Source organism: Bombus flavifrons, chromosome 1 (genome assembly GCF_040668555.2).
Source record: "Bombus flavifrons isolate JBK064 chromosome 1, iyBomFlav1_principal, whole genome shotgun sequence".
Lineage (NCBI taxonomy): Eukaryota > Metazoa > Arthropoda > Insecta > Hymenoptera > Apidae > Bombus > Bombus flavifrons.
The window spans coordinates 16,139,164-16,165,204 of record NC_138442.1 but is presented as its reverse complement, the minus strand read 5'-3'; the positions used below and the strand labels follow the sequence as shown (position 1 = coordinate 16,165,204).

The 26,041-nt window shown below is 33.3% G+C and overlaps 1 protein-coding gene, 1 long non-coding RNA gene and 2 other non-coding genes across 8 annotated transcripts in view; 1 reads left to right on the top strand and 3 right to left on the bottom strand.

Moving 5' to 3' along the window:
* Positions 1–26,041, bottom strand: part of wge (BAH domain and coiled-coil containing protein winged eye) — a 346,446-nt gene that overhangs the window by 91,140 nt on the left and 229,265 nt on the right. For all 5 annotated transcript variants that reach the window (XM_069112044.1, XM_069112024.1, XM_069112034.1 and 2 more), the window contains 3 exons: positions 19,040–19,261; positions 14,979–15,104; positions 1,750–2,031 (listed from right to left, as the gene is read on the bottom strand). In XM_069112044.1, the coding sequence (XP_068968145.1) occupies positions 1,750–2,031; positions 14,979–15,104; positions 19,040–19,241 (610 nt within the window). In that variant the 5' untranslated portion in view covers positions 19,242–19,261. The remainder of the gene's footprint in view (positions 1–1,749; positions 2,032–14,978; positions 15,105–19,039; positions 19,262–26,041) is intronic.
* Positions 13,076–26,041, top strand: part of LOC138179416 (uncharacterized) — a 29,201-nt gene continuing 16,235 nt past the window's right edge. Inside the window, exon 1 of the long non-coding RNA XR_011173036.1 lies at positions 13,076–13,258. This is a non-coding gene — a long non-coding RNA (uncharacterized LOC138179416). The remainder of the gene's footprint in view (positions 13,259–26,041) is intronic.
* Positions 16,772–16,844, bottom strand: TRNAF-GAA (transfer RNA phenylalanine (anticodon GAA)). Its single transcript has one exon. It is a non-coding gene; the product is annotated as a tRNA-Phe (tRNA).
* TRNAF-GAA (transfer RNA phenylalanine (anticodon GAA)) lies at positions 16,925–16,997 on the bottom strand. Its single transcript has one exon. It is a non-coding gene; the product is annotated as a tRNA-Phe (tRNA).

Here is a 26,041-nt window from a genome sequence, read left to right as displayed (position 1 = left end):
GAAAACTTTCACGACTTCCTCCTCGATATCTTCAAGATCATGTTTGGATGAATCAAAACAAGTTGCTCCGTTTGTTTTTCGTCATTTGAATCTATCGTTTGCGTTGGGTGGGACAGGTAATTTTCGTCATTTTTTTATCGTATTAAATATGCATTAGCATGTCCATTATTATATTTGCACAGTTGACCGAGATATGCAAATTATCCTTCCAGAAGAATAATTAAAGAAGTTTCTGGAAAAATGGCTGACAAGGCAGAATGAAGACTTGGAAAGTTTCTAGTAGATTGAATAATTAGTCATGGAAAGACGATGTAGAAATAACAATGAAATTAAGAATAATAATTTGCAAAAATGAGAAAACAATAATAATGGAAAATATAATTCTTAAGTCAGCTACGTTTGAATTAATAATTGTGAGTCCTAAAGAATACCGATTATCTTACATTTACGAAAGAAGTAAAAATTTCATAACATTTCAACTGTTTGATTAACAAATACACTGCATATTTATGTAGATATTTATGGAATTTATATCATTTATATTCATTCTCATCAAATATTACTCCTTTTTCAAGATACCTATATTGTTACGTAATAGAATATTGGATAAAGTTACGTAATAGAATAATAGACGAGGTTATAAAAATAGTTAATTAGTAATGAATTACATTGTATGATTTTATAGTGGTATTTTTACAAAATGTAAAAACTTCCTGTTAGAGGATGGTCGACTTTTTGAAGAAGCACCACATATTTCTAGAACTATTTGCTAGATTACTTCCTACTACTTTCTAAAGTTCTATCTCTTTTTAATTAATATTTACTGATAATATACTAATACAAATTACTTTATTTATTGTATTCAACCTTGTTATTCGTCATGTTTTAAAACGGCGTATGAGAAAATAACTCTAAATGAGTGATAACTCTAAAATTTGGAGAGAAAATGTATTGTGGAAGGAAAATTACTAACTGTCATGTTCATCCCCTTCTATTTTTCATTTTTAACAGTAACAATGATAAACGATGATAAAGTAGTCAAGATAAATAAAGTACTCTGTGTATTACTTGCCCTTAACAACATTTAATTCTAAAAACGTGAAATTAAGATTAAAATCAAATTGCATCACGAGACCATTAATGTTTCTCACAGTTGGATTAAAAGTAACTTTGCGCAAACGAGCATGATCTCGATGGTTTAAAGGTTAACGAGTCGAAAACATTTAAGATTTTTAATTCGATATATAAAATAATATACTACGATATCTAGCATAATTCATACATATCTTATATTTTCAAAGTAGATTTGCACGCGACATAATAACCTTTTCTAGAGCACCTGGTATTTTTTAACAAATTATTATAAGTGTATCGTTATTAATAACAAATACTCTCGAGAACGTACTCAAATCAATTGCAAGTTTATTCATTTTCTACCAAAACAATACCTAAACATTCTTCAATTGCTTCACAAAGAGCAATCCAGAATAATCCTAACGAAAAATTTATCAATCATATTATTTGTTTCTTACAACTTACAACTAATCTAATTGCTAATTTAGTTCCAAACGACGAGAAAAAGATCTCTTCGTACTTTATAATACAAAAAAAAATCTCACCATAATAAAAACCAGAAAATTCATCCATCACGTTATTCATTTCAAATTAACAACTTGTTGATACTAATTTAATTCCAAACAATATATCTCTTCTATAATTTATAGTAAGAGAAAAAAAAAAAACACTCACCATGATGAAGATGATGAAGACCAGTCAGATTTAGCGTATGTTGCGTGTGCTGGGTATGCTGTGTGTGCTGAGCGTGATGCAAGCTGCCTACGTTCACACCAACACCTTGAAGACTAAGCGCTTGTTGACCCGGAGGAGCCAAACTAGCCAAATTTTTGGCCAGCAACTCGAGCTGCGTCACGGGCACGGGACTGTAGGGTGAGCCAGGGGGTGGCGTGGGAGCACCCCAGGTGTAGCCACCCACCCCAACACCAACGGCCGCGGAAAACACGCTCTCTGAAACTACAGAATCCGACGATTAATCGATTTACTCCTTCTCTGGCTCCCTAATCGGAACTGGGCCGCTTTCAGAGTCACAATAGTCACTTTGATCCCAGTCAATTATTTTCCCGATACGATTGTACATAGAACGTGCACAAATTGCGAATTGTTTCCACAGACATAATAGCATATCTGTGTTCAGTCTCGTGGAAAATTTATATATTGTAATCTCTCAGGGAAATAAGAAGGATTAAAGTGAAAAATTTGATGAATAAAGGATTCGCACCAACAACAAAGTGGCAGTTCCAAATATTCAAATCGCATTTATTAAGAGAGAAAGAAGTTTCGTATTGGAAAGTTTCACATTCAAAAAGTGCGAAAGTTTATTATTACGAATAATCAATTGATTGTGGCTTCATAGCATCATTTAAAAAGTATTTGATTTTCAGTTTTATTTTTTATTGGTTCGTTGAAATTGCTGTAAAGTGGAAGTGCCTGGTTGTGCCTTATTGCAACAACCGTTTCGAGTATCATTTGCAAGTAGACTTCAAATATTTATATACAGATTCAGATTTTTATGAATATTCAGAAATGCAATCGAAGTAGATAGTTGTTTCACGTATTAAACGTTATAAAGAGCGTTCTGCTTTCGATGTTTTATATATTTGTGCATATTATACGCATTTTGGATACTTCTACATATTTGACCCTCGCACGATCGATGTTACGTGCACGCGTTAACAAGTTATCAATTAACTGAACGATGAGTTTATTCGCTTTTGATAAAAGTGGTTTCAAATTTTTTTTATATTATGCACTCTTTACAAGATCATCCGAGATGTTTCTTTATTATTAATAATTGATACGAAAAAACTATTCTTCTCAAAGGCAAAAGGAAAAATTCAATCCCAAAGGGGTAAGAATGGGTAGTCTATTTGAAACATTTTATCATATAATTTACGTGGATTTCTCGATTTTTTCGTTTCGATAGATCAAAAGCAGTAAAATTTTGATCGAGAACTATTTTTTAAATTAATTCCGACTGTAAAATCTAGCACATTTCGCTATTTATAACTTCCCACTTGTTCAGTTGTACAATTACTAAAATATACTAAAATATAACTGTACTAAAATATAATTATCCTTATTATTAAAATTTCGTAATAATGTAAAGCAAAACATAAATTATCAATGATGGAGGATATACATATCTACTATTAATAGATCGTGTATCTTTCTATATTCAATAGAAATTTAAATATGCAAAAATGTATGAAATGCACGTCATATGCAAAAATATACAAAATATTCAAAGTAGAATATTCAATATAAATATGTATTCCTCATTTTGCAATTCTACAAATGTCTACACTGGCATCTACACTGTACTTAATAATTGCAAAAAAAAAGAGGGAACTAAAAATTGTCATTTTGAAAAGATTCGCAGCGTCAAACCAAGTCATTACACAATTGAAATTAAAACATAAAGCATTGAAGGCGTTTGAATCGAATCCTTATACGACCACCCTGAATCAACGTCGTATTAATTCTATTGCATCTTATCGATATAAAAAAGAGCCGAACGAACGACACTTGTCGTTAATTCTCAAACCAATTCATCAACGAAATTCCATCGAGGCAGAATCTCTGTCGTGGTTTCCAGCAATAAGCAAAGAAACACGAGGCGTGGTATACGCCGAATGAAAAATCACGAAGGAACGCAGTGCAGCGAGCGCAAAACGTCTAGCAGCTCGACTTGTGACTTGGATCGTAAATCAGGCATCGAGCCCTCTCACGACAAGGATCGTTCGCGCCTCCACGTTTCGAAACGCTCTCTCTGCCAGTGCTGCTTCGCCTGTAGACGGTTTGTTGCATTTCCTGATTTCGCGAACGATCGTCCAAAGCCTCTGTGTACCCGCGTATGAATATTAAAGTCGGCGTGTGACGCGTTACCCGATGGGCTTATTGAAATTTATCGCATTAGTTCTTCGCCACTTTCGATAAATATGCAATAAACGACCGGCCAGACGGATAAATGGAAAATCTATGCAAATTCATTTAAATCGGACGCGACACTCGCCGCCGTGAACGGAAGAAAGACAGACAGTGGCCAGAGAACTGGGGAGAGAGGGCGAAAAGCGAACAGGGCGAAGGGAAGTGCACCGATTTGCTTTTTACCCTTGTGCCGGGCAGTATTTTTGCTTTAGGGATGATACAGCGACACTTTGGAACAAATTGTCTCGATTCGCAGAGATTCACAGGCTGTTTTGTCCCGATGACGATGGAATCCTCTGTCGATCTTCCGGTTATTGGTCTGAGAGACCTTTGAACAATTGGAAATCGTCAGGTGACAGAGTGCGTTTCGAACGAGCGATACTGCTCTTTTAAGAGTTTCAACTTCTTCGTGGATGAATGGAGTTGAAATAATTCCGATCGTTCATCGGCTATTGTATCCTTCTGTCTTTCGATGTAACCTTTGAACCGTTTCGAGTATACGATACAGTTAATTTATTTCATTTTCGTTGATCGTCTCTTAGAAAACAGGATAATATGAATGAAACGACACGTATAATATTTCACTTATCAATGTTGAAACATCCATCGTATGACCTAGTTTGCTTAATGTTACGCTGTATTTGGAGTAACTATATTTGATTTATATAAATGTATTATCTAGTATACCATGTTACGTACAATAACAATACTAATCTGCAAATTAATCTATTCCATCGTACCAGTTGTCAAGCAGATATCTCACCCTAGCAATTCTGGGTGATGATACTTCTGAATATTGCACTCACCTGTTCGTTCTGCTGACCATCCGCAGCATGAAAGAAAAACGAAACGTACGAATTATTAATGAACAACTCTTTGCCGTAGACTTACAACTTACAAGGCACAGATGGAAATCGAAACCTTTGATTATCTGTCTCTCGTATAATCGAAAAAGAAAGCCGTAATTTATATCACCTACTCTTCAATTAGGGTAAGTGAAACAAGTGGAGTGACATTTCGAGATGAATAAAGTACTAGAGAGTTGCCTTTATTTAATTTATGACGTGGTAGAAAGTGTTTGAAGCGTTTTAATTGAAGAGAAAAATTAAATATGTGTTTCCAATATCGCAATATTGATTGTCGTTCAAATCTTAATCGATGAAAAAGAAGTACAAGTAATATGAGCTTCCGATATGTTGCAGATCCTAATCGCATAACCCGTACTTGTTTCACATAAATTTGCAATTTTTTTTTCGCTGAACTTGCAGTTCTACCGCATAAAACGAACGAGAAATGATTTTTTTCGGAATATCGTAGCATGTGATTACGGAGAGTAAGGGTTTATTTTCAACTGAATTTGAAATTGAGAATTGAAACTTGAGATATTTAAATCTTAGATGTATACGTATGAAAGGATAAGAATTGTAAATATCTGAGTTCTTTTAGAGATTAGGTATGTAGTTTTATATAACTTTCAGAATATTTAAAAAACGATTATTAAATATTCATTTCTATGAACTAAAACGTTACGAAAGGAATTTCCAAGTCAAGCTGTACGTTAGTCAGTCATCTACTTAATAAAACAACGTTTCGAAAATAAAGGCAGTCCTTAAATTTATATTCATAAAATATCTAATTCCCTTTGCACGTTTTATAAATTTTTTTCAATATCGTTAAAAGTAATTTATTAAATCCAAAAATCTCCGATATACATAAGCCTTTTAGAAAAGTCACGAGAAGACTGAAGCAATACATGTTTAATGAATTGGAATTAATCGACAATGTGCGCAATTTTGAAACTGTTCATCCGTAAAAAAACAGCAAATTACCACTTTATCATATTCCTCCTCTGTAATTTCCATATCTGATTATTCCGACGTAATCATCGGAATGACATTTCGTCATAACACAAATTCGCCGTAACTATAGCTCTTCCAACCCATCCCAAAAGATCATCAACTACCCATAATCCAAAGGCCAGCCCCGATACCATCCACCCTCGACTAAATTCGCGTATTCATTTGGGATTCGAGCGATCGGCGCGGACGGAAAGCGTGGCGCGGACTCGGGCGCGTTCGCGCCACGCGAGGCGGGCCAGCTTATTCGCGTGGATTTGCATGGCGGGCGGGGATAATCGAAATCTCGCCCGCGGCTCCAGATTCGATTTTAGACAAGCGGCCACGGCGTTAAAGAGGAATCGATCGGCGTCTAAGGTGTTTCTGCCGGTACGTTCTACGTACCTGCTCATCCCTCTCTTTTTCTTTTTCTCCCCCAACCACGCGTCTCTGCTTCCTCTCTTTCTCTCACTGCCTCCAAAAAGTTCGTCTTTAATTTCTTTTGCTTTCTTTCACTCGCGCGGACGCACGGTCCTCGCGAACGGCGTTTTGGATTACACCTCGAACAATGAGGTCGTTAGGGGCGAGCGAAGGAGGTAGAAAGTAGAAAGACGCGGCTCGCCACCCTTACCACCTCTCCACCCCCTTCCCTTCTTCGCTCGCTCTTCTGACCACTTCTTTTCGGTCTTTCTGTCTTTTTCCTTCGCTATTCTCGCGTAGAATTCGCGATCTTTCTCGCTCGCGCAGCACGATGAACCGGCCAGGATACACAGAGAACGTGCACGTTACGATGGAATTCTATTTGGTCGAGACTTTTTCGTCCTCCCCGCGTCCTGTCCACCACCGGGCCCACCTCATTCACCCGCTTTAATTGCATAATTGCGCCATTGTGCGAGCAAGGAGGGGGCCCCGTGAAAGGCCAGTCCCGCCGACGGGGGCAGCTTTCGAGGTGAGAAAAAATGCCGAGGGGCCCCCTCCACAAAACGACTTCGCCAGGTAGCCAGCCACGGTACGATTACGATTTTTCGCCCGCGACTCGCCATTGCTCTCTGATCTAATTAGTAGAGTTTCAATTAGGCGATTCGAAACACGTTTTCGGGTCGTAGGGCGATATTTTTCTAGTCGGTTTTTGGATAATTGCGAGGTGGACATTCTGAAAAACGAATCAGACGGAGACGAGTCAACTTGGATTTTCAATCCTTCGACTTTGAAAATCTTTTTATTCGCAAGTATCTTATTTTTTAATAATCGACACGTTGATTCATGTCTGTTGGAAAAATATCGTGTTGAAATTGTGTTCGTCAGCATTTACTTCTGTAGATAATTATACAAGTTTCTGGTTAAAGAATTGATTAGCAGGTTAATCGATCAACCGCTGTTTGTAAATTTCTTAGTTTTATAATCCTAGGTGAGCTTACACGGTATGAAAATTATTAAGATTAGTCATGCGGGAAGTTAGAAGTAGTAAGTTGTAGATTTCTCTTTTCTAATTTCATGTTACATCGTTTCGAAAAATTAATAAATCTAATTTGCAAAATTTACGAGCAAAATTTCATTTGTATAATTATCAATTTATGTAAGAGAATTTATTAGTAGCAGTATTTTATAACTTGTAACTTAAAATTTCTAATTTGCAAGATTTCACTAACGATGTTAGATCAATCGTGCAAGAACATTCAACATTCCGGATATGTGATTAATAGAAACAAAGCAATTTAAGTTTACTATTGAAGTTACTTTGCTTCGATACGACAAATCAATTTATGTATATAGATTAAAGAAAAATAAATTTAATGTTTATTTTAAATGATACGAGGATTCCGAATCTAGAAGGCACTCGTCTAAAATTCTGAAAATCATCAAAATAAAATAATTATATAGAAATGAAAATTCAGTTGCTCTTACTCTCGTAATAAAATAACGCTACTGTGTCATAAAAATTTTAATTACCAAAGTTTACCTTTTCAATGCAATATATTTGAATGTAATTTCGTTTTCAAATAAAATATATAATTGGAAAATTAATGGAAAACAAACATGAAACGCAACTGCAAAGGCAAAAACACAGGAAATTTTAAATGAATCGTATCTATAGAAGCAAATGTTGAAATATCAAAAATTAAATTGAAATTAAAATGACATTTGTTTCCTGATATTTTTCTCTTCATCGCAAGAAAATGCAAGAAAAATCATTACCTTGCATTTGTTAGTCAAGTTTAATAAATTAGTTGCCTTTTTCAGACAATATAGGTATACTCGTCTCTTCTTTTTCGTATATTAATTGCCTCACCGCAAAAATGGAATCCTTTACTGCTTCTTCATAATTCAAAATAAAAACGAAAGACAATATAGATGCAAATGAAATAGCAGCGCGTTTTATTTAAATGTAACTGACCTCGTTTACCAAAATTTAATTAATTCTACCATCACTCGTGAAGATAACCATTTTCATAATTCATTTTTTCTTTATCAATTGTGTAATTATGTTGTTGGTGCACGCACAGTAATTTATTTCCAACTTGCTATGCTACAATATTATTATTTTAATTTATTTGCTGATTAAAAATAAATATTTTGCGTAATGAAAATAACGAATTTTCGAATTTCTTGAGTTTCTCGAAAAAATATTTCAAATCATTGTTTCAATAAGAAATGGGAATAATTTGAAATTATTATTCATCAATATATGCATTAATATAATTAACAATTCTTTTTGCATCTACCTAACAAAAATACATAACGAATTTTTTACATTTTAATAAAATTTTACAATTGACCGAAATTAAAAAATTTCAAAAAAAGATGTACGATAAACGTAGAATACGATAAACGTATTATCTCTAACTGGCCTAAAGTCGAACACAATTATCACAAAAAATCTTCCCAGCTTCAAATGCAAAGCGAACAAAAACCAATACAAATGACCAGGCGAATTTGTACGTTCGTACAATCGAGAGCGTTTCCCTCGGTTAGCCTTAATTTCCTCGTCGAAATTTCCCATTATTCGTATGCAGCTGCAGCAGGTGATGCGTAGTCCGCGTCCGACAATCATTAATGCCCCGCGCGTATTATTTCATTTAGATCGCATCTCAACGGACAAATTATTGCCACGCACGTGTTTGAAGACTCTCTCGAGCTTCCTCGAGCATCGACGTATCGAGGCTGCCATACCAGGCGTCGCGACCGGAACACAGCTGGCCTCGCGTCTCGAATTTATTTCCCCGGAAACCATCGACTCCTTCGTTTCTCGGCTCGATACCGGCGCGACGCCCGCATTCGCTTGATAATTATCGGTTTTCTCGGGGCATCTCAAACGACGTGGTATTCCAGACATTGCGTGTTTTTGATTCAACATGATTATATCGCTAGACTCTAGTATGGTTACGATATACAGTAACATTCAAAAGATTGAAGACTTTTATTGGATAAGAATGGAACTTGAAGTGTGTGTGAGTAGTATATCACTCTGACAGTTTAAAATAATTGAACGTTCTTTTTCTTTTTTTTAATTTTCTTGTAATGCCAAGTTTTACAGTGTTAATGAGATTTCAAATGCTTCGTGCACGTACGGTATTATAAGGTGCACACGATACGAACGATAGTCATCAATGAACATAAGATCTTCACTTTATGAATCAGATATTGAAACGTGTTTTCATGTATGTGGTTTTCTTGAAAGACGTAATTCCCAAATTTGAGCTTTTAGCAAATGGCGGTCAAAATCTCATGTATCTCGAAAAATAATACATTTATAATGTAAGGACTTTATATATAAACATGATGACTTTTTTCAGCATAATGCATAAAAAGTACTTGATACGTTCATAAATAGTTTCATCGAAATAACATGTGCTAGATTGAAATAATTTCTGCAAGGTTCGATACACTTTCTCGATGATTAATTTTATTATTTCAGATTTATAAGAATTGTTCATTCTACATAGAATTGGAAAATTCTTTGAACGAAGTTATTACAGTTACACGTTATGTGTAACACACACATATGTTCCTCTTTTAACCTGTCTGATGTCTTTCTCACTTTCGTTTCACGTTCACGTCTCTTCAAATTTCTTAATTATAACGTAGATGAGTTTCTTCGAGAATAAGAATTATATTGCAAATATATTTTCAAAGAATACCTAAAAACGCCTTTAAAAATATTGGGAGAAAAATGCAGCTTCTTCGGAAATTGAATATGTATAGGTTGTCCAAAAAGTTTCTTTCACTTCATAAGGTGATAATAGATGAACAACAATTTTTGTTTTATATTATTTTATTGAATTAGGTATGATCCATTTCGTTCTATTTCTATTATTATGTTCGTGCATAATTCCATAAACTAATATAAAACAAAAAACATTGTGCATCTATTATTTGCTTATAAAACGAAAGAAACTTTCCGGACAACCTAATATACATATAAACCCGCGTAGGATTTAATTAATTAATAAAACACATTAAGGAATAGAAAACATTGCAAAACCTGAAACCATTATATAATTTCCGCAATGCACAGTTTTTGTTTTTTTTTTTTTATCTATATGCAGATACCATTTTGCGCCATTAAAAACGCTAATTAAAATAATCAATGTAATAAAGGAAATTAACGCATAGCTAGAAAATGATATACATATAAATATTTCGACAACTTATTAAACGTTAAAAACTGTGCATTTCTCATTCTCGCATTTCCTACATATTTTTACGATCTTCTTCCGTTTGTAATACTTCGTTAACTTATCAAGCTCTTAAGAACAAGTATTCTAAAATATCTGCAATTATACCAAACCAAACTAAAACCACTCCACCATATCAAATTACCCCATAAATAAACAACCCGCAAGCTTATGTTTATTAATACCTTTCCATCTATTTTACGAGACTAATGAAACCATTTATTTGCATCCATTGTTCTCAAAAGCTCTTAATATACCGCATCATCAATAATTCTCTAATTCGATGCAAAATTTTCGGCACGACGCACTAAATACCGGTTATTTAAGCTCAGGCGAATCACGCGTTGTAAATCGACGCTGAATGTTCACGTGAAACGGAAAAACATTGGGCAAAAAGACGAATAAAAACGTATAATGCAAACGACGTTGGTTTCGCGGAGGCGGCGCAAAGAACACAAACGAAGAGAAATTTTCGTAAGGTTTGAGAAGCTGTCCGAAACAGAAGCAAGTCACGGGGAACACACGTATCCGAGGAGAAAAATATGTATTTGCCCGTTCAGCAAAACATGCGCGCAAATATGGCGGGAGCAGCTTTTCGCATAAGCTGGTTGAACGACCATAAACTTTACGCGAGTTGCGTAATTTCAGAATTTTACGAACGATGAAAGTCAATAATAACGAGTGATATATGCACGAATTCTATCGCAATGATTTGAGGAAGTCAATTATTATGGAAATTTTCAGTGCTGGAAAATGAACGCCGATGTACGTGGAAATTCAAACTGAATGCAACTAAAGAAACCAATCGTAGACAGAGACTTATTACTTTTCCTAAATACCAGACGTTGTTTTTGAATACTATGTTCCCTCTTCTTATGTCAAGTTATCATGTTAGGTTCATATTATGCTCATGAAGTTTGTAAGTACATTTTTACATATATATACGCTTTCACAGATAAAATAGAGACACATAATGCACACTTTGATTATAGAGAACCTCGCGTTTTTTTATTTAAATCTTAACCTTTGCAATGACTTGCAATGACTTGCAATGACATAGATGAATCTAAATCGGTTCGACTCATAGACGAACAATTTTTCAGATAAATATTAATCGATTGGCCTTTTATTTGATTTTAGCGTTCGAGTCGAAACGTCCGTGTTTCTTTTAACAAAATACGCGTTTAAGGCAGTGAATTATCTATCAACGATTTGACGATTGTATCGAAGTATCTGAAAAAATGTAGAGAAATTAAAATAAAACTCTATCTCTTACTGTTTCTTTCGTAGTATTTCAAATTAACGCATATCATGCTATTGGATATCTAATGGTGAAAATAATTCGTCAATTTTTGGATATTACGTAAAGGATGAATTAACGTATTGATGATTTTAACATTCTAGCGAGTTATATTTAAAGATACAATTCTATTTACGTGATCTTATTGTGAGGCAAACAGTTGATACAACTGGAATTCGTATCGATATAAAGACCATATTTAGATAAGTAGGAGTTCATTTAATCAGAGACAGACTAAAATTTACTTTGCACAAATCATCACAAATCATCATTTGCACAAATATATCAGTAGCGTTGAATTTTTCGTTTACATGCATGATTCTAGCACTTAATGAATGGTATCTTTCTTGTTCTAGGGTCGATTGAAGATATGGTATGGTAAAAGATACGTAGGGATCGTTTGAAAAACCGCAAACTTTCTATTTCGCTGCTTTAAGAACCTCAAGTATTAAAATTTGATTTAATATTGGTATTTTATTAGACGGAAACAGATTCAATTTTGATGACTTCTAATTAATATATTATTGTTTCAGTACCATTAATTAATGATTCCATTACTCTAACATCGATATTGTCAATATTCGCAGTAGCATCGATATTAATAAATTACTCTAATGTCGATATTATCAATAATCGTAATATTGTTTACTAGAAAGTATTAGTTGAAAACATTCTCTGTTACGTACAGTGGCTATAAAATGTATTGTTTTATACACTTTCATACACTTTATTGTGGTATTTACGTACTAATTAATTAGATTCAAATAATGTTAAATTTCGTATCGTTTAGCAGTACTTCCATACAACCACAAAATTGTATACTATGGAAGCGATATGTATACATAAAACTCGATAAAAAAAAGGCACGCGTCAATATTTTTGTAGTCACTGTACATTAGAGTAGCTTAAAATACCCGAAAAATAACATTTTGCTTGTTTGCCTAAATAATAAAGTATATTCTCCTTATATTACAATTTAAAAACACGATTAACAAATCAATAGAATTACAAAGGCGACTTAAACAGTGAACAAATCAAAGTAAAATTACACATACGATAGATCACGAAAAGGGGATGCTCGTGGAGCGCGTCTACCGGAAGCACAGTTCCCTAGCAGCATAAACACAAGAGCACAGACATCAGGCAACCAATCACAGCAGACGCGTGAGTCCGACTGATCACGAACAATGAACAAAGTGTCGACGGTCTAGGCCGATGGATTCCGTAAATATCCGAATTTTCACGACAAGTTTACGCAACTACGATACACGTACTATCGTAGCAGACGATAGTAGGGCCAGTATTCTGGGAAGCATAGTATGAGGAGCAGTTCTTGGAAAGGTACAAATTAAGGGGAAGAAAGATAGACAAAGGAAAACATTGGTGAATCAGAATAATCCCATAAATATTTTGATCGACAAGAGGCACAGGCAATCAACGTGGTATGTAGCTTCATTAGCCAAAAAATATTCTTCTCGTGTATGCTTTTATTTAATTTCCTTATTATTAATTAACTCGCTATGTAATTGCATTATAATTTAGAAATTAGTAAATGCACACACAGTCGCAAAAGTATTTGAATTCTTATCGTAGGAAACTTTTACGGATAGAAGAAAATATTTTTGAAATTTCATTGGCACTATGATAAAAACGACGATCGTGATTATATTGGTAAAATTTGGTAGCAACCTGAAAATGTATAATTACTAAACATTTACAGAAAAATAAAAATATCGGACAACTCTTGCTTCTTCAAATAGGAATCATTGTCGTTAGTAATAATATCAATAACCTTATGTAAGGGTTATTAAATTATTGAAAATATTTTAAATAATTTTAAATATTTAATTTTGTGTACTTAATAACATGTGTCAGTGGTTAATGCAACTAAAAGATGAAAAGCAAAATACATCCTGATTACAGAAGGCTAAATATCATTTTTATCTTAATTTCTACTGTATAGGATTATTTTATTTGAAAAAGAAAGAAAAATGATATTTTGATTTAACTACCATATTGCTTTATTATTATTTAGGGTACTGGAATATGTATCTGAATATTATGTGTTTATAAACCACAGAATATCGGGTAACGTAATATAATACAGGTAATACATCATTAGGGTAATGGATTCTGATTAGAACGTAGTGCATTGCATGCATATAATTTAATGGAAATTTATATTGTTATCGATGATTATATTATTATTTTATATTATCAATTATCATATTATATTCATATATTTAAGACAAAATATCACGCTAAGAATTACAATGATCATATTTGCCAAATATTTGTTACGTCTGGAATTCTCTCAGTATCGTAACAATGAAATGTTTTCATAATACGCAATGTATATATTATTTATAAGAAAAAGTTGAAAGATGAAAAATTGAAAATTAAGAGCATAGAGTCGAAATACACTAATCACAATATTTCCAATATCAATTTAATGACTAAAATGGAATAAATACTTTACACTAAGCGTAGTAAAATTCCAATTGAAGTTTCTATACAGGATATTTCCAAACAATAGCCATAATTACAAAGAGAATTAGAAAGTGTCAATATTATAACTTCTGCGATTAAAATATCAGAATTTCTAATTATATTAGTTTTTTCTACCACGTCAAACGCATTACAACAACGTGTCAACAGCACGATACTCGCTCGCCACTAGCACAAACGCAGTTGCGATTACAAAAGAAATAAAAAAGAAATTTCAATATTTATATTCCTCCGATCATTCGATCCATCCATCAGAATCCGAAATTAGACTACTTTCTCCCATTAACAATAAGCCAACGGAGCACGACAGCCACCCACCGCGAAGTCAGCGAAAACTTCTTACAACTCCTGTAACTTTCCCATCTGCTAAATTTAAACAAAAGTGATAAAGCATTGCCTCACTGAAATATCCCATCCGAGCTATTTTCATCCTATTCCAATCGAACCGCACGCGATAATAATATATCGACTATCATGTATCGAAAGGGTTGCTACGAGCTGAAAATAAATCTCGCGGAGCAAGTTATAAGGAGATCAATCGCGAGAGTAAATGATAGACGGGAAGACTCGACTCGCGACAAAAGGTAGAATAAAAAGAGACAGACAGAATGGGAGAGGGGAAGTAAAATAAAGTAGAAATCGTTGTAAACTTACCCTTGTGTGTTGTCGCGTGGTAAGCTCGCGCAGGTGTGGGTGGTCCAGGGGTGGTGGGAGTGGCAGCGACGTAACTGCCCCCGCCACCCCCTGGGAATAACGAGTATAGCCCGTAACGACTCACACCTGTAACACCATTCAGACGGAGAATTTATTTTTTACAGTGTAGATCGTGGTCGTTGCACGACAACCGTGCATCTCGATTCGATAAGCGGAAGAGAATTACTTTTAACGGTTTAGCTACATCGTTGTAAATAGTCGAGTTTCTCCATTGCTAATTGTCGCTTTAGGAAGAGTTGTGAATTTTATCAATCTTATTCAGAGGTTAATCAAAATTTGATGGATTGCACGGATGAGTGGAATAAAGAAGGAATACAATGTAGAGGTAGCGGAACATTCTTAATTCGAAATAGGGATGGTTTAACGAAGTTGCAACTCAACTAGGATCTGACATATTGTGAAATTTGAACGTGTAAAAATATTCGTAATTCATTTTAACATTCGTGCTCGTATTAAGAGCAGTCGCTTTCCGATAGATGCAGTTTTATAAGAAATTGTATGTTGTAAGGCGCTAATCTTAATATGTAGTAGTAACAATTGTAATAATATATTGTAACTTGTACATTGTAAATTGCAAATTGTTTATTATAAATAGTAAAGCGTAGTAGGAAGTTATAGACTGTAAGTTGTATAATTATAATAATAAGTTGTCATATATATATATATATATGTGTGTGTGTGTGTAATTTATAATACCAAAATACATAGTAACAAAATATATGTAAATGCCTTATCGTAAGTTGTAAAGTTCTAAAAAGTACATATCATGAACGTTATTCATAATGAAATATTTCATACCATAAAATGTCCATAACGAAAATTTCTATAAATAAAATTGTTATATTGCATTTTATTAACAAGTGATTGTATTAACACATTGTTGATAGATCATGAGTAAAATCATGCATTCATGCGCAAGCGTTGTTGCCAGTGGCACATATTAATTTCTGCATAAAATAGATGGTGATAGGACTAAAAATAAAATAAAAAATTTTTTGCATACAATAACCGGTGACGCGTCACAAAATAAAATAAAACTTTTATATAGAATAGTCGGCGATACGCGTTAAAATAAAACTTTTTGCACAGAACACTATCCAATCAACAATATGTTAATACCAAGCAGACTACTAATAATAATCGTTGATATCTAATTTTCGCGGCAAAATGAAAAAGTATAATCAGTCTTCATTTCTTTTGCCTTAAACAAATAAAATTTTATTCACGGAAGAGTTAAACAAACTCGTAAAAGAAATTCTCTGTATATTGTGCAGAATTCTTTAATTTTGCTACGGTTTTCAATCATCCAACGAACAATCAAATTATAAGTGAACAACTAAATTAGTTAAACAGAAGGATCCAAAAGATTTAACAGAAAATATATGAGTCGTTCAGGAGCAATATTGATCGACTCCATAAATTGAAATGTAGAGAAAACTGATGATATTACGAACATAATTTTTTTAATTTACCTTAGTATTTATTGTTATTTGTGCTATTCTCGTACAATAAATGAATTTATAAAAATAAGACATTTGCCTCCTAAGAATTGAGGATTAACCATATACACTGTAATGCAATCGAGAAATTGATAAACACATATATTACTCAGAGTAAAAATTAAATAATAAAAAATGTTGCAATAAAAAAATACAATTATTAAATTAAAATATAGATAGAGCTCGTCATAATAAACGTTAAAATATAAAATTATTGAAAAAAAAATTCCACATTGCCGAAACCCGGGATTGAACCGGGGACATTTAGATCTTCAGTCTAACGCTCTCCCAACTGAGCTATTTCGGCTCTTGGGAAACTTGCTTTCTAAACTCAATTTATAGTGACCTGCTCGTAAAATTACATAACTACAAGAAAAAAAAACCACTTGCCGAAACCCGGGATTGAACCGGGGACATTTAGATCTTCAGTCTAACGCTCTCCCAACTGAGCTATTTCGGCTCGTACCAACCACTGCGATGCAGCTATAACCGGAGATTCGATTATGAAATTAAGAAAATCGGGTTAAAGGAGAAAGGATAAAATTTTGTTTATTTTAAATAAACATTACATTTTGAAGGTGCTAATTTTTTTTCTGCAATGTATAATAAAAATTTATCGGGCAAGTCAATATGAAATTGCCGTTAATCTTTAATTAATGATTCGTTGTAAATTTTCGGATTGGAAAATAACTCGAATATCGTGATATTTTAAGCGGAAATGATTTAAATACGATTTGCAAATTTTATTTACGGGAAATTATTTTTTTTTCTTCCTTCTTTAATTTTTCATTCGCAAAAACATGAATTATGTAATAATACGTACACTAATGAATTGCACATTGCAAGTATGAAAGTGTAATAATAAGTTTTATGGATTAAAAACTTTACGATACATCGAATCAGACATTTTGTGTTATTATCGAATTTGGGATTATAATTTGTACTTTGTGTAGGAAGCTTTTCGTGATTTCCCGCGATGCTGGTGCTCGAAATTTATTACATTAATATTTCAGGCTTTTTAAATTCGGCAAATATATATTTTGCAATATAATGACAATATCTATAATCCAATAATTTCAATCATTTACGAGGATAATCTTTAACATTACCTGTAATTTCGTAATATTATATAAAACTACATTACAGTTTAAGTATGAATGACAAACCATATCGGAATAAATAATTCAAATTATGACTTATAATTATTTCCAATTTTTGTTAAGTAAGTAATCTAATATTCTAGCTACGTTGGTTGATTGTTAAAAGTATTTCTCTCGATGATAAGATCGACATTCGTAAATACATAAATACTTGACGATAAACTTAATAAGAAATCTAGTACTTTTTAACTGGAAAACAGTCATTTATCAACGCTTGTTTGTCAATTAATACACTAAGCCGTTTATTAAAATACTGATATTTATATCACACTGGGCAATAATAAGATAATGAAAACTAGATTTAACAGTTGCTTTAAAACCAATTTAATTTATAACAAGAAAGACGCACCTTATAGATAAGATTCTGTACTATCGAGAAAAAGCTGTATTTGCGTATATATGTATTTACGTGGAGGTAAGATAGATATTGCCACGCCTTATTAAATAAATTTTATAGGTACTTTATTCTTTTTGTTAGAAAATATCTTATTTTTTTCATATCGATTTTTTTTTCATTTTTGGAAATCTCAGAACAAATGATTCAGACGCAGATATTAAAAGTTCAATTAAAAAAGCAGAACATTTAATTTCTATAATATCAAATTATTAATATTAAATATTAAATCAAATAAAGATATTTTGTAACAGAGAATATTACATCATTCGTATCAAATATTAAATTAAATAAATATATTGCATACTTTATGATTAAATACTACAAAATAAATATTTTTCCATCTAAAGTTACAATATTTTTATTACTTAGAAGTAATTAATTTGCATAAAGGAAATAAGAACGATTTAACTTTATAGGAACATTGCAAATCGAGATATTGCCAGAAGTATTCGTGTAAACAGAAGAATTTCTTTTTCTCGAGAAATTTTATATATTATCTCATTCTACAGTTTGAAATTTTACTTCCGTATAAGACGCTTCTTTCACAGTCTAAACAACCTTATTACGTTCAAACGTATATGAATATCAAGGGTGGAAAATATTACTTTATAAAACTTTATAAAACTACTCGCAAAATTTTCAATTATATCATTTGATCTACCTACCTTATATTGCGGTATATTTTTCTCATAAAAATATTTATTCTAAAATATCCTCATCGTTATCGTATTATACAATATTCATGACATAATCTTTTTTCTTAAATCTGAATTTTCTTTTCTTTGATAAATGATTCATCAACAAAAAATTTCAGATCATTAACGCCCATCAAACCCAAACTGATTATCGTTCTATATAGTGGCATATTTCAAAGTGTTTCCCAGTCGTTTGGATAAAAAAGTAAACAATAATTGTTTAGTGTTTAATACAAGGCAAATAGCGTACCTTGGTTGTGAGTCGGCGCGGGGGTGGCGGCCAGGGGTGGAATAGCCTGAGACTGCTGGCTTGGAACCTGATTGGACTGTGCAGGTGCTAAGGGCCATAGGGTTGCTGCCGCGGCAGGGCCGGACGTCTGTTGGGCCCGGGCACCCGTGTCGCCCACGGGACGATCCCCAGTCCCACTTTGGGCCACGGGAGGGACCAACATCGAACCTCCCCCTCCCGAGGCTGAAAAATAACACGAACAGAATTTGGCGATTAAAATATTTGTAAACTATCACATTACATTCGATGAATGTTTTACAAAAAATTTAAGGATTGTAATATTACCAAAATTATAAAAATTATAGCTTCTTAGGGTTACATTGGTGTTCTAAAGTTATAAGAGAAGATGGCTTATATTTAGAACGTGATTAGATATTTCTTGTAAAATTGTATTCATAGAAAATATGAAGAACATTGGAAGCAAGAGATTCGAATAGATAGAAATTTGAAACTAGGTAAAATTTTCTTGTGAAATTTTTTAAGAAATTTCTACCAGGTATAGAGCAGATTTATTACAATAATCTTCGCCCAATTCTTCCTTTGTGAATATTTTTAAGTGGTGTCAAAGTTAGTGCAATGATACATTTTAAAGAAAATTTTCTAGTTTTATGGAAAGCTATGGTACATCGACAAAACCATTTTGAACTTATTGAAAATTAGAATTAGATTGCAATTAGAAGGTAGATTCCAAGTGCTAAAAAGTAACGATCGCAATGCTATTCTTCACTCTGAATTAGATATTTTCTATTCACACGTTACATGTTGCACGATTTTTAATAATTTTCATCGCGACTTTTTGTATAACCTTTAATACCCTTTTTTAATTAATTAACGTAATAGTTGACACCGACTTTTCATTCAGCTTTCTGTTGTTACTTATTTTACATGTACTGAAAATTGCAATGAGTTGAATGGAAAATTCACCATAGACAATATATGACATACAGGCTATGAGAACGTTTTAATAACGAGCGATGTGACGTTTCGCTTCGTTCATCATTTTCCTAGTCAGTGAATCGAAAGGTATAGGGAAAAGCAGATGTCAGTATCTGGCTATCGGAATCAACTTTTCATCGTTAATCTCTCTGCACACTTGTGCCTATGGATCGTGGTATCAAGGGATACCAATAGGAACACATGCAGTAAAGGGAAATTTGGCAGCCACGTTTAGTAGAACAAAATAGGAACGAGGAAAAGCTAACAGCGAGATGAACGTGAAGAACGAAATATGAAAATACATATCTTTCGTCAGTTGCAGAAGAAAAGAAACTACGCAGAAATAACAGGTTAATTTGACATTAAAATGAAATTCAAAGGAAAAGTGGATGGATTAAAATAGAAATAATTGCTTCAGTAGAGGTACCTATGAAATTAATCCACAACAGAGTTCCTTATATTCTTCTAATATTCTTCCTTATATTCTAATGATGGAAATTGAAAAATAAAAAGAAAAGAAAAATTGCATATATATACTACTAGGAATACTAATTAAAATATTTGAATAGTATCGTTTAAGTAATTTCGTACATTAAATAGTCAACTAGTGCCAATTAATGCAGACATATTTCATATACGGCATATGTAAAAATCTTCGAAGAAATGAGAAGCTAATTAAGAAACTATATGGTTTATCAAGAAAAGGTAGAATTTTTTGTCTTCCATTTTACTGATAGTTCAAAAATTACAATTCACATATTTCCACAGAAATATGCATAAAGCAGACTACACGGTCAAGGAAAATCATGTATCTATCGAAAAGAGTAAATAACACAGTGGCAAAAATACCTACTCGAAACGCGACATAATCTTCAAAAATTTAATTAGTTAAAAAATTAAGGAACAAATAATAATCACTGCTTCAACTTTGTTAACGTTCCGATACATAATTTTTTAATAAATTAACGAATAAACAATCGTTTCTTCAAATTTCTATATTCCTTAAAATGAAAGAAAATTCTCTTGCTTTTTAAATATGTATGCAAATATTCTAAAAATGACGATGGATAAGAGATCACCGAAAAAGAACATCCGAGCTCAACCAAAAATTAGGGAAATTAAAAACCCAAGCTCTCTTCTCTTTCGCCGCCCTTCATTTCTACGGAACAGGAAACGGAACAGGAAGAAGAATGAAAGGCAAGGGCCAGAAAGCCGCGTGAACACATCGTGGATGGCGTAGCATCGTAGGCGCCTGGACCAATGTAACCTCGTGCAAAAAAAAGCAAGAAAAAAGAGGGGACAGACAGAGGTCGAGATAGAATATAGAACATTCTCAATGAGCTGAACGAAGCGAGAGCTTCGCCATTTTCTAGCAGAGGGTGATTCACCGAAGGGATGGCCATGGAGGGTTGAGAAGCGGTAGAAACGGAGGAGGGGTAGCAACAGGTCGGCAAGCATAATGTACTCTCTTAGGTACACACGCACGCACGCACACACATCACTGTAGTTCCATTTGATACACAAATCTCTAAGTATGAGTTGACGTCTTTTTCTTGCGCGCTAAAATACAGGGGTTGCGGAAACGACGTACTCGGAGAAATCTTTTTACCGAAGAAATTTGTTAACGACAGGATTTTAATGACGAGAGAAGTTATACGAAAAACCGTAAAATATACGTTGCGTCGAAAAATTGTCATTTTTCGAGTAACAAAAAGCGGTAGATAATTTGCAGTTGATTGTATCGTAAATTCTGGAAAATGTCAAATTACATGGTTCGTGTGTGTACATCGAATACTTTTTGTGGATGACTGGAAGTTGTAACAAGTTCTGAAGAATAATCGAGTGTTTCTGAGATATGTATAAAAACAAACACAGAAGTGCGATTGTGATATATATCATAATGGCACAATTGAAGTACTTTGAATACTTGTATACAAGGAACGTATTTCTTCTCTTTAATCCTTGGTCGTTTCTTTCTAGATAATTTCTTCATTTTATAAAGTTTTTACGTATAACATTTTTTTAATATAACATACTTTATTTCTTCAGGTACTAAATCGAAATTAAACAAAATTAAATAAATTATTTTACTTCATTTAGGTTATTCTTTAGGCTAATTAATATACAATAAATATTAATATAATTACAATTTGTCTTCATAATACAATTCAATATAATTTTAATACAATTTGATTTCGTCAAGGACTTACAGTGAACTGAAGTTTTCATGACTATCTTTCAGTAAAGCATTTTCTTAACAGATCCTACCGTTATCGCAGTATCCATTTTTTATAGTCGTATGACGGTACATACTACCAATCGACACGAAATTGAATATACTTGAAGTTATTTAATCAGTATATGAATCCTATAATAAATACAATCGCGTACAAACACCTTTTGTAGTCACCACATATCAATTTGATATCTGACAAACGTGTAAGAAGAATATTAATTAAAATTCACGTTTAACAATCCTTCATTTCCCATATCCTTTCCCAAATTTTCTCCGATTTTTTATCCCTTTCGCAGAAAATCTTTCTGTATCACCAAATATATTCATTTTCAAAAACCGTAAAAGGAAGAGAAAGAAGCGATGGAAGTGAACCTGAAAGTGAATCACTCTTAGAACACCTTGCGGGTTTCATGCCAGTAACGTCGTTGGAATTATTCAGAACCGCGGGATAAATCAGGATACTTGCGGAACAGGATAATGAGCCCGGTGCGACGACCTGAAATTCAAGCAAACTTCCAGCTGGAGAAAACGGCGGATGTCGCGTGTCCAAAAAAGCTGCACGTGCGAATACGATATCCCTCTTGCTTTCGCTATGTGGAAATACGCCTTGGTTGTTCTCGTTAAACTCACGCGATAATAACCGTCAATAAACTGTCAATCGGTCGGGTGTATGTTTGTGAAGATGTAAGTACGCGGCGATTAACGTCGCTACCGATCGTGTCCGTGAATTATAATGATTAAGTGGCCAATGTGCGACTCGATGTTCCCAACTACCGATTCAGAATACGCAAATAACAAGTTTTGATTCGGGCTAATAATTTACACGTAGAAAATTGAGACGTTGCTTCTTTTTTTTTTATTGTGTATCGCGTGGGAATTTTAGGGAGTTGATCGAATTTTGAAGGGACATAAAAAGTGAGACGCAGATTATGATGTTCGCTTGTGGGAAATACTGTGTTAAATACAAATATTATGAGACAGTAAGTATTGAACAGGGTGTGACTATTAAACTGTGGACATTTATGGAAGATTTAAAGATACAAAATGAATGTGTTATACATACTTGTGCAATACATAGCATGTAAGAATGTGGCAAGTATCAGAGGGTAATGTATTTACTGTAATATTTAGAGGATTTAGCTTTTCCAAGCGTGTTCTGGAAAATGTAAATTTGCATAAATACCTGAGCGCTCTTGCATGACCAAGCTAACATTATCAGTAAAATTTTCCAAATCACAAGTAAATTTGACAATTTATAAGTTATAAGTCATGTTTGGTGAAAAATTTTACATTTTTGATATTTAATTTAGATGATCATGCGATGATAAGCTAATTACATTAGCTAGTTGCTATTCCTTTCCAAGAATAAAATTTATACTTTAAGAATATATTAATATACTTCAGCCAGTTCAGCTACTTTAGCTAATAAACGGAGAGAAGTCGAGAATAAGTCTGTAATTTTCAAAATGTTGGGAACTAAAGTTTCTTGAAAGTTACGAAAAGAATTCAACCTCTGTAACTCCGTTGCATCTTTTCTTACAACTTTTCTTTAACTCTGTTAGTCTCCTAGTCTCAATGGACTCGAGTATACATTGCAGTGTCAAAGTTTCCTTGCATTTGTTCTTTACTTTATTACACTCTCTAAACGATTTGCATGAAACCGTGTTATATAAGCATGAAAGTTATCGTTAAACTTTGATTTTTGAACGTTTCAACCTGGAGGAGAATCGAATTCAAAGAAATAAATGCTGAAACGTAATTACAAAAATTGCCCATGTGAGACTCGAAGTAGCGATGTGTAGCTAATATGACAGGATGTATACTCATATATCTACATCGTGCATGCAGTTCAGTTAATTTAATTAACAAAAGATAGTACTATTAAATACTAATATACTTTGTCTGCGAAAAAGGATTTTAAAGCCAAAAATTTTATAATGGACGAGGCGGGTCGTATGTCCTCTTAAAATTTACGAATTATTCTTTTCTCATACTTCAACCTTTTTTATACTGTAGCGTGTTATTTTATAGAGAGATATGTTAATGTATTCCTAAAATTAGATCTTATTTCTAGAAAGGAACAGACGATTTACAACACAGTAGCTCATGCTGCAACAAGATAAGGTACTTTTACTAGCTTTAGTAGGTTAATTAAGTCTGTGAAGATTATAAACACTGAAAATCTATAGTTCAAAGAATAAAGCTAACATCAACAGAAATGTGCTTTTTCATTCTATTAGAAACTGTTTAATTTCTAACATTTACATCGTTTACCATCTCAACTCCTGAATTATTAAACATACACCTAGTCACTAACTACACTAGTACACTAACATAAATTAAACCTAGTCTTATGTGGATTTACGCCCACAATCACAACGTTTTATGCTCTAAACGCAATATACTGGTTTTCTCAATCGAATCTACACGCAGGATATTCCGGTAGGTCGTTAAGAAATTCGACGACCGACTCTGCGCTCGATAATTAAGGGTCCACGAGAACCCGCGGTTCTTGATCCTGTAATTTGTACCGTGCACAACTAAGAAGGGGAAGGCAAGAAAAGTCGGAGGCGTCAGATTTTTACGAGCACCTGTTCACCATTTTCCAGCCGTAAAAGGGGCCAGCACTACGTCGTCAGGTAGTCACGATTCATGGCGAGGCCCTTCTCGTACCCTACCGACCTGAAAACCTGTTCTTCTATCCCTCCTCCGCCTCACAGCCCTTCGTCGCTCTTCTACGCCCTTGCAGCCAGCCAGAAGCAAGGGAAATTAAGAATTAGGTCGCTGTCAGGACTCTCAAACTTTCTGTTTCTGTCAATTTTATTTCTTTACAATTTTCCTTTGAAAATTCAAGGCCTCTTGTGCCACACAATAGAGTAGATTTGTGCAAAACGTTAACTCGTTAAATCTGTACTTTCATATTCAATGTTTTGCATGTTTAATTGGTAACTTGATGACAATGTGCAACGAAGGAATTTTTGACGTTTAACGTTATAAATGCAATATCACAGGAAACGGAACGTAGCAAACATTTTTGTCGAATATACTGTAACGTTAAATTAAATTAAAGAGGAAAATTTTAATACGATAGAAGTTAACGAAGGTTTGCGAAAGTCAAAGGTATAATTATTAAGACAAGCAATGTTTTAATACTATGGCGAAGAATAGTTTAAAAAATTTGAGGACGAAAAAACACGCCAAAATGACAATAAATCTAAAATCAAATAACGAGACAATTTTGAAAACTGTTTCCCCATAAGAAGTAGGAAATGTGACTTATCGTGTTCCTTTCGTGCAGTCTTCAATTATGATACTTGAAAACTCAATGAAGATGTAAGATATATTATCGAATTGAATTGTATCATACTTTCAATGTTTGTTGCACGTGGCACAAAATTTATCAAAGTATTATAAATTTATCAGTACAAACAGATTGCGTTGTAACAATATTTCGTAACATGATGCAAGACAAAATTTCAGAAATAATAAACGTCACAATATGAATTTTTAATACTAGAAGCATCTGTATATGTTTTCTATATCTCGAAAATAAATGTAATAAAAATTATTCAGCTTTAGCACGGGAAGATATTTATATCTCTTCGAAATATAAAATTATTATCGAATTGTTCAATTTTTTTTCTAGATCCTTATAATCATTACTGAATCAATTGTTTCGTCGCGGCGAAAGAATTCGTACCACTGTTAAAATATATTTTTTCAGTTTCAAAACAGCGCTATTACGTCTAAACGATAAATTCGTACTTTAAATTTCATGGAAACAACGATTA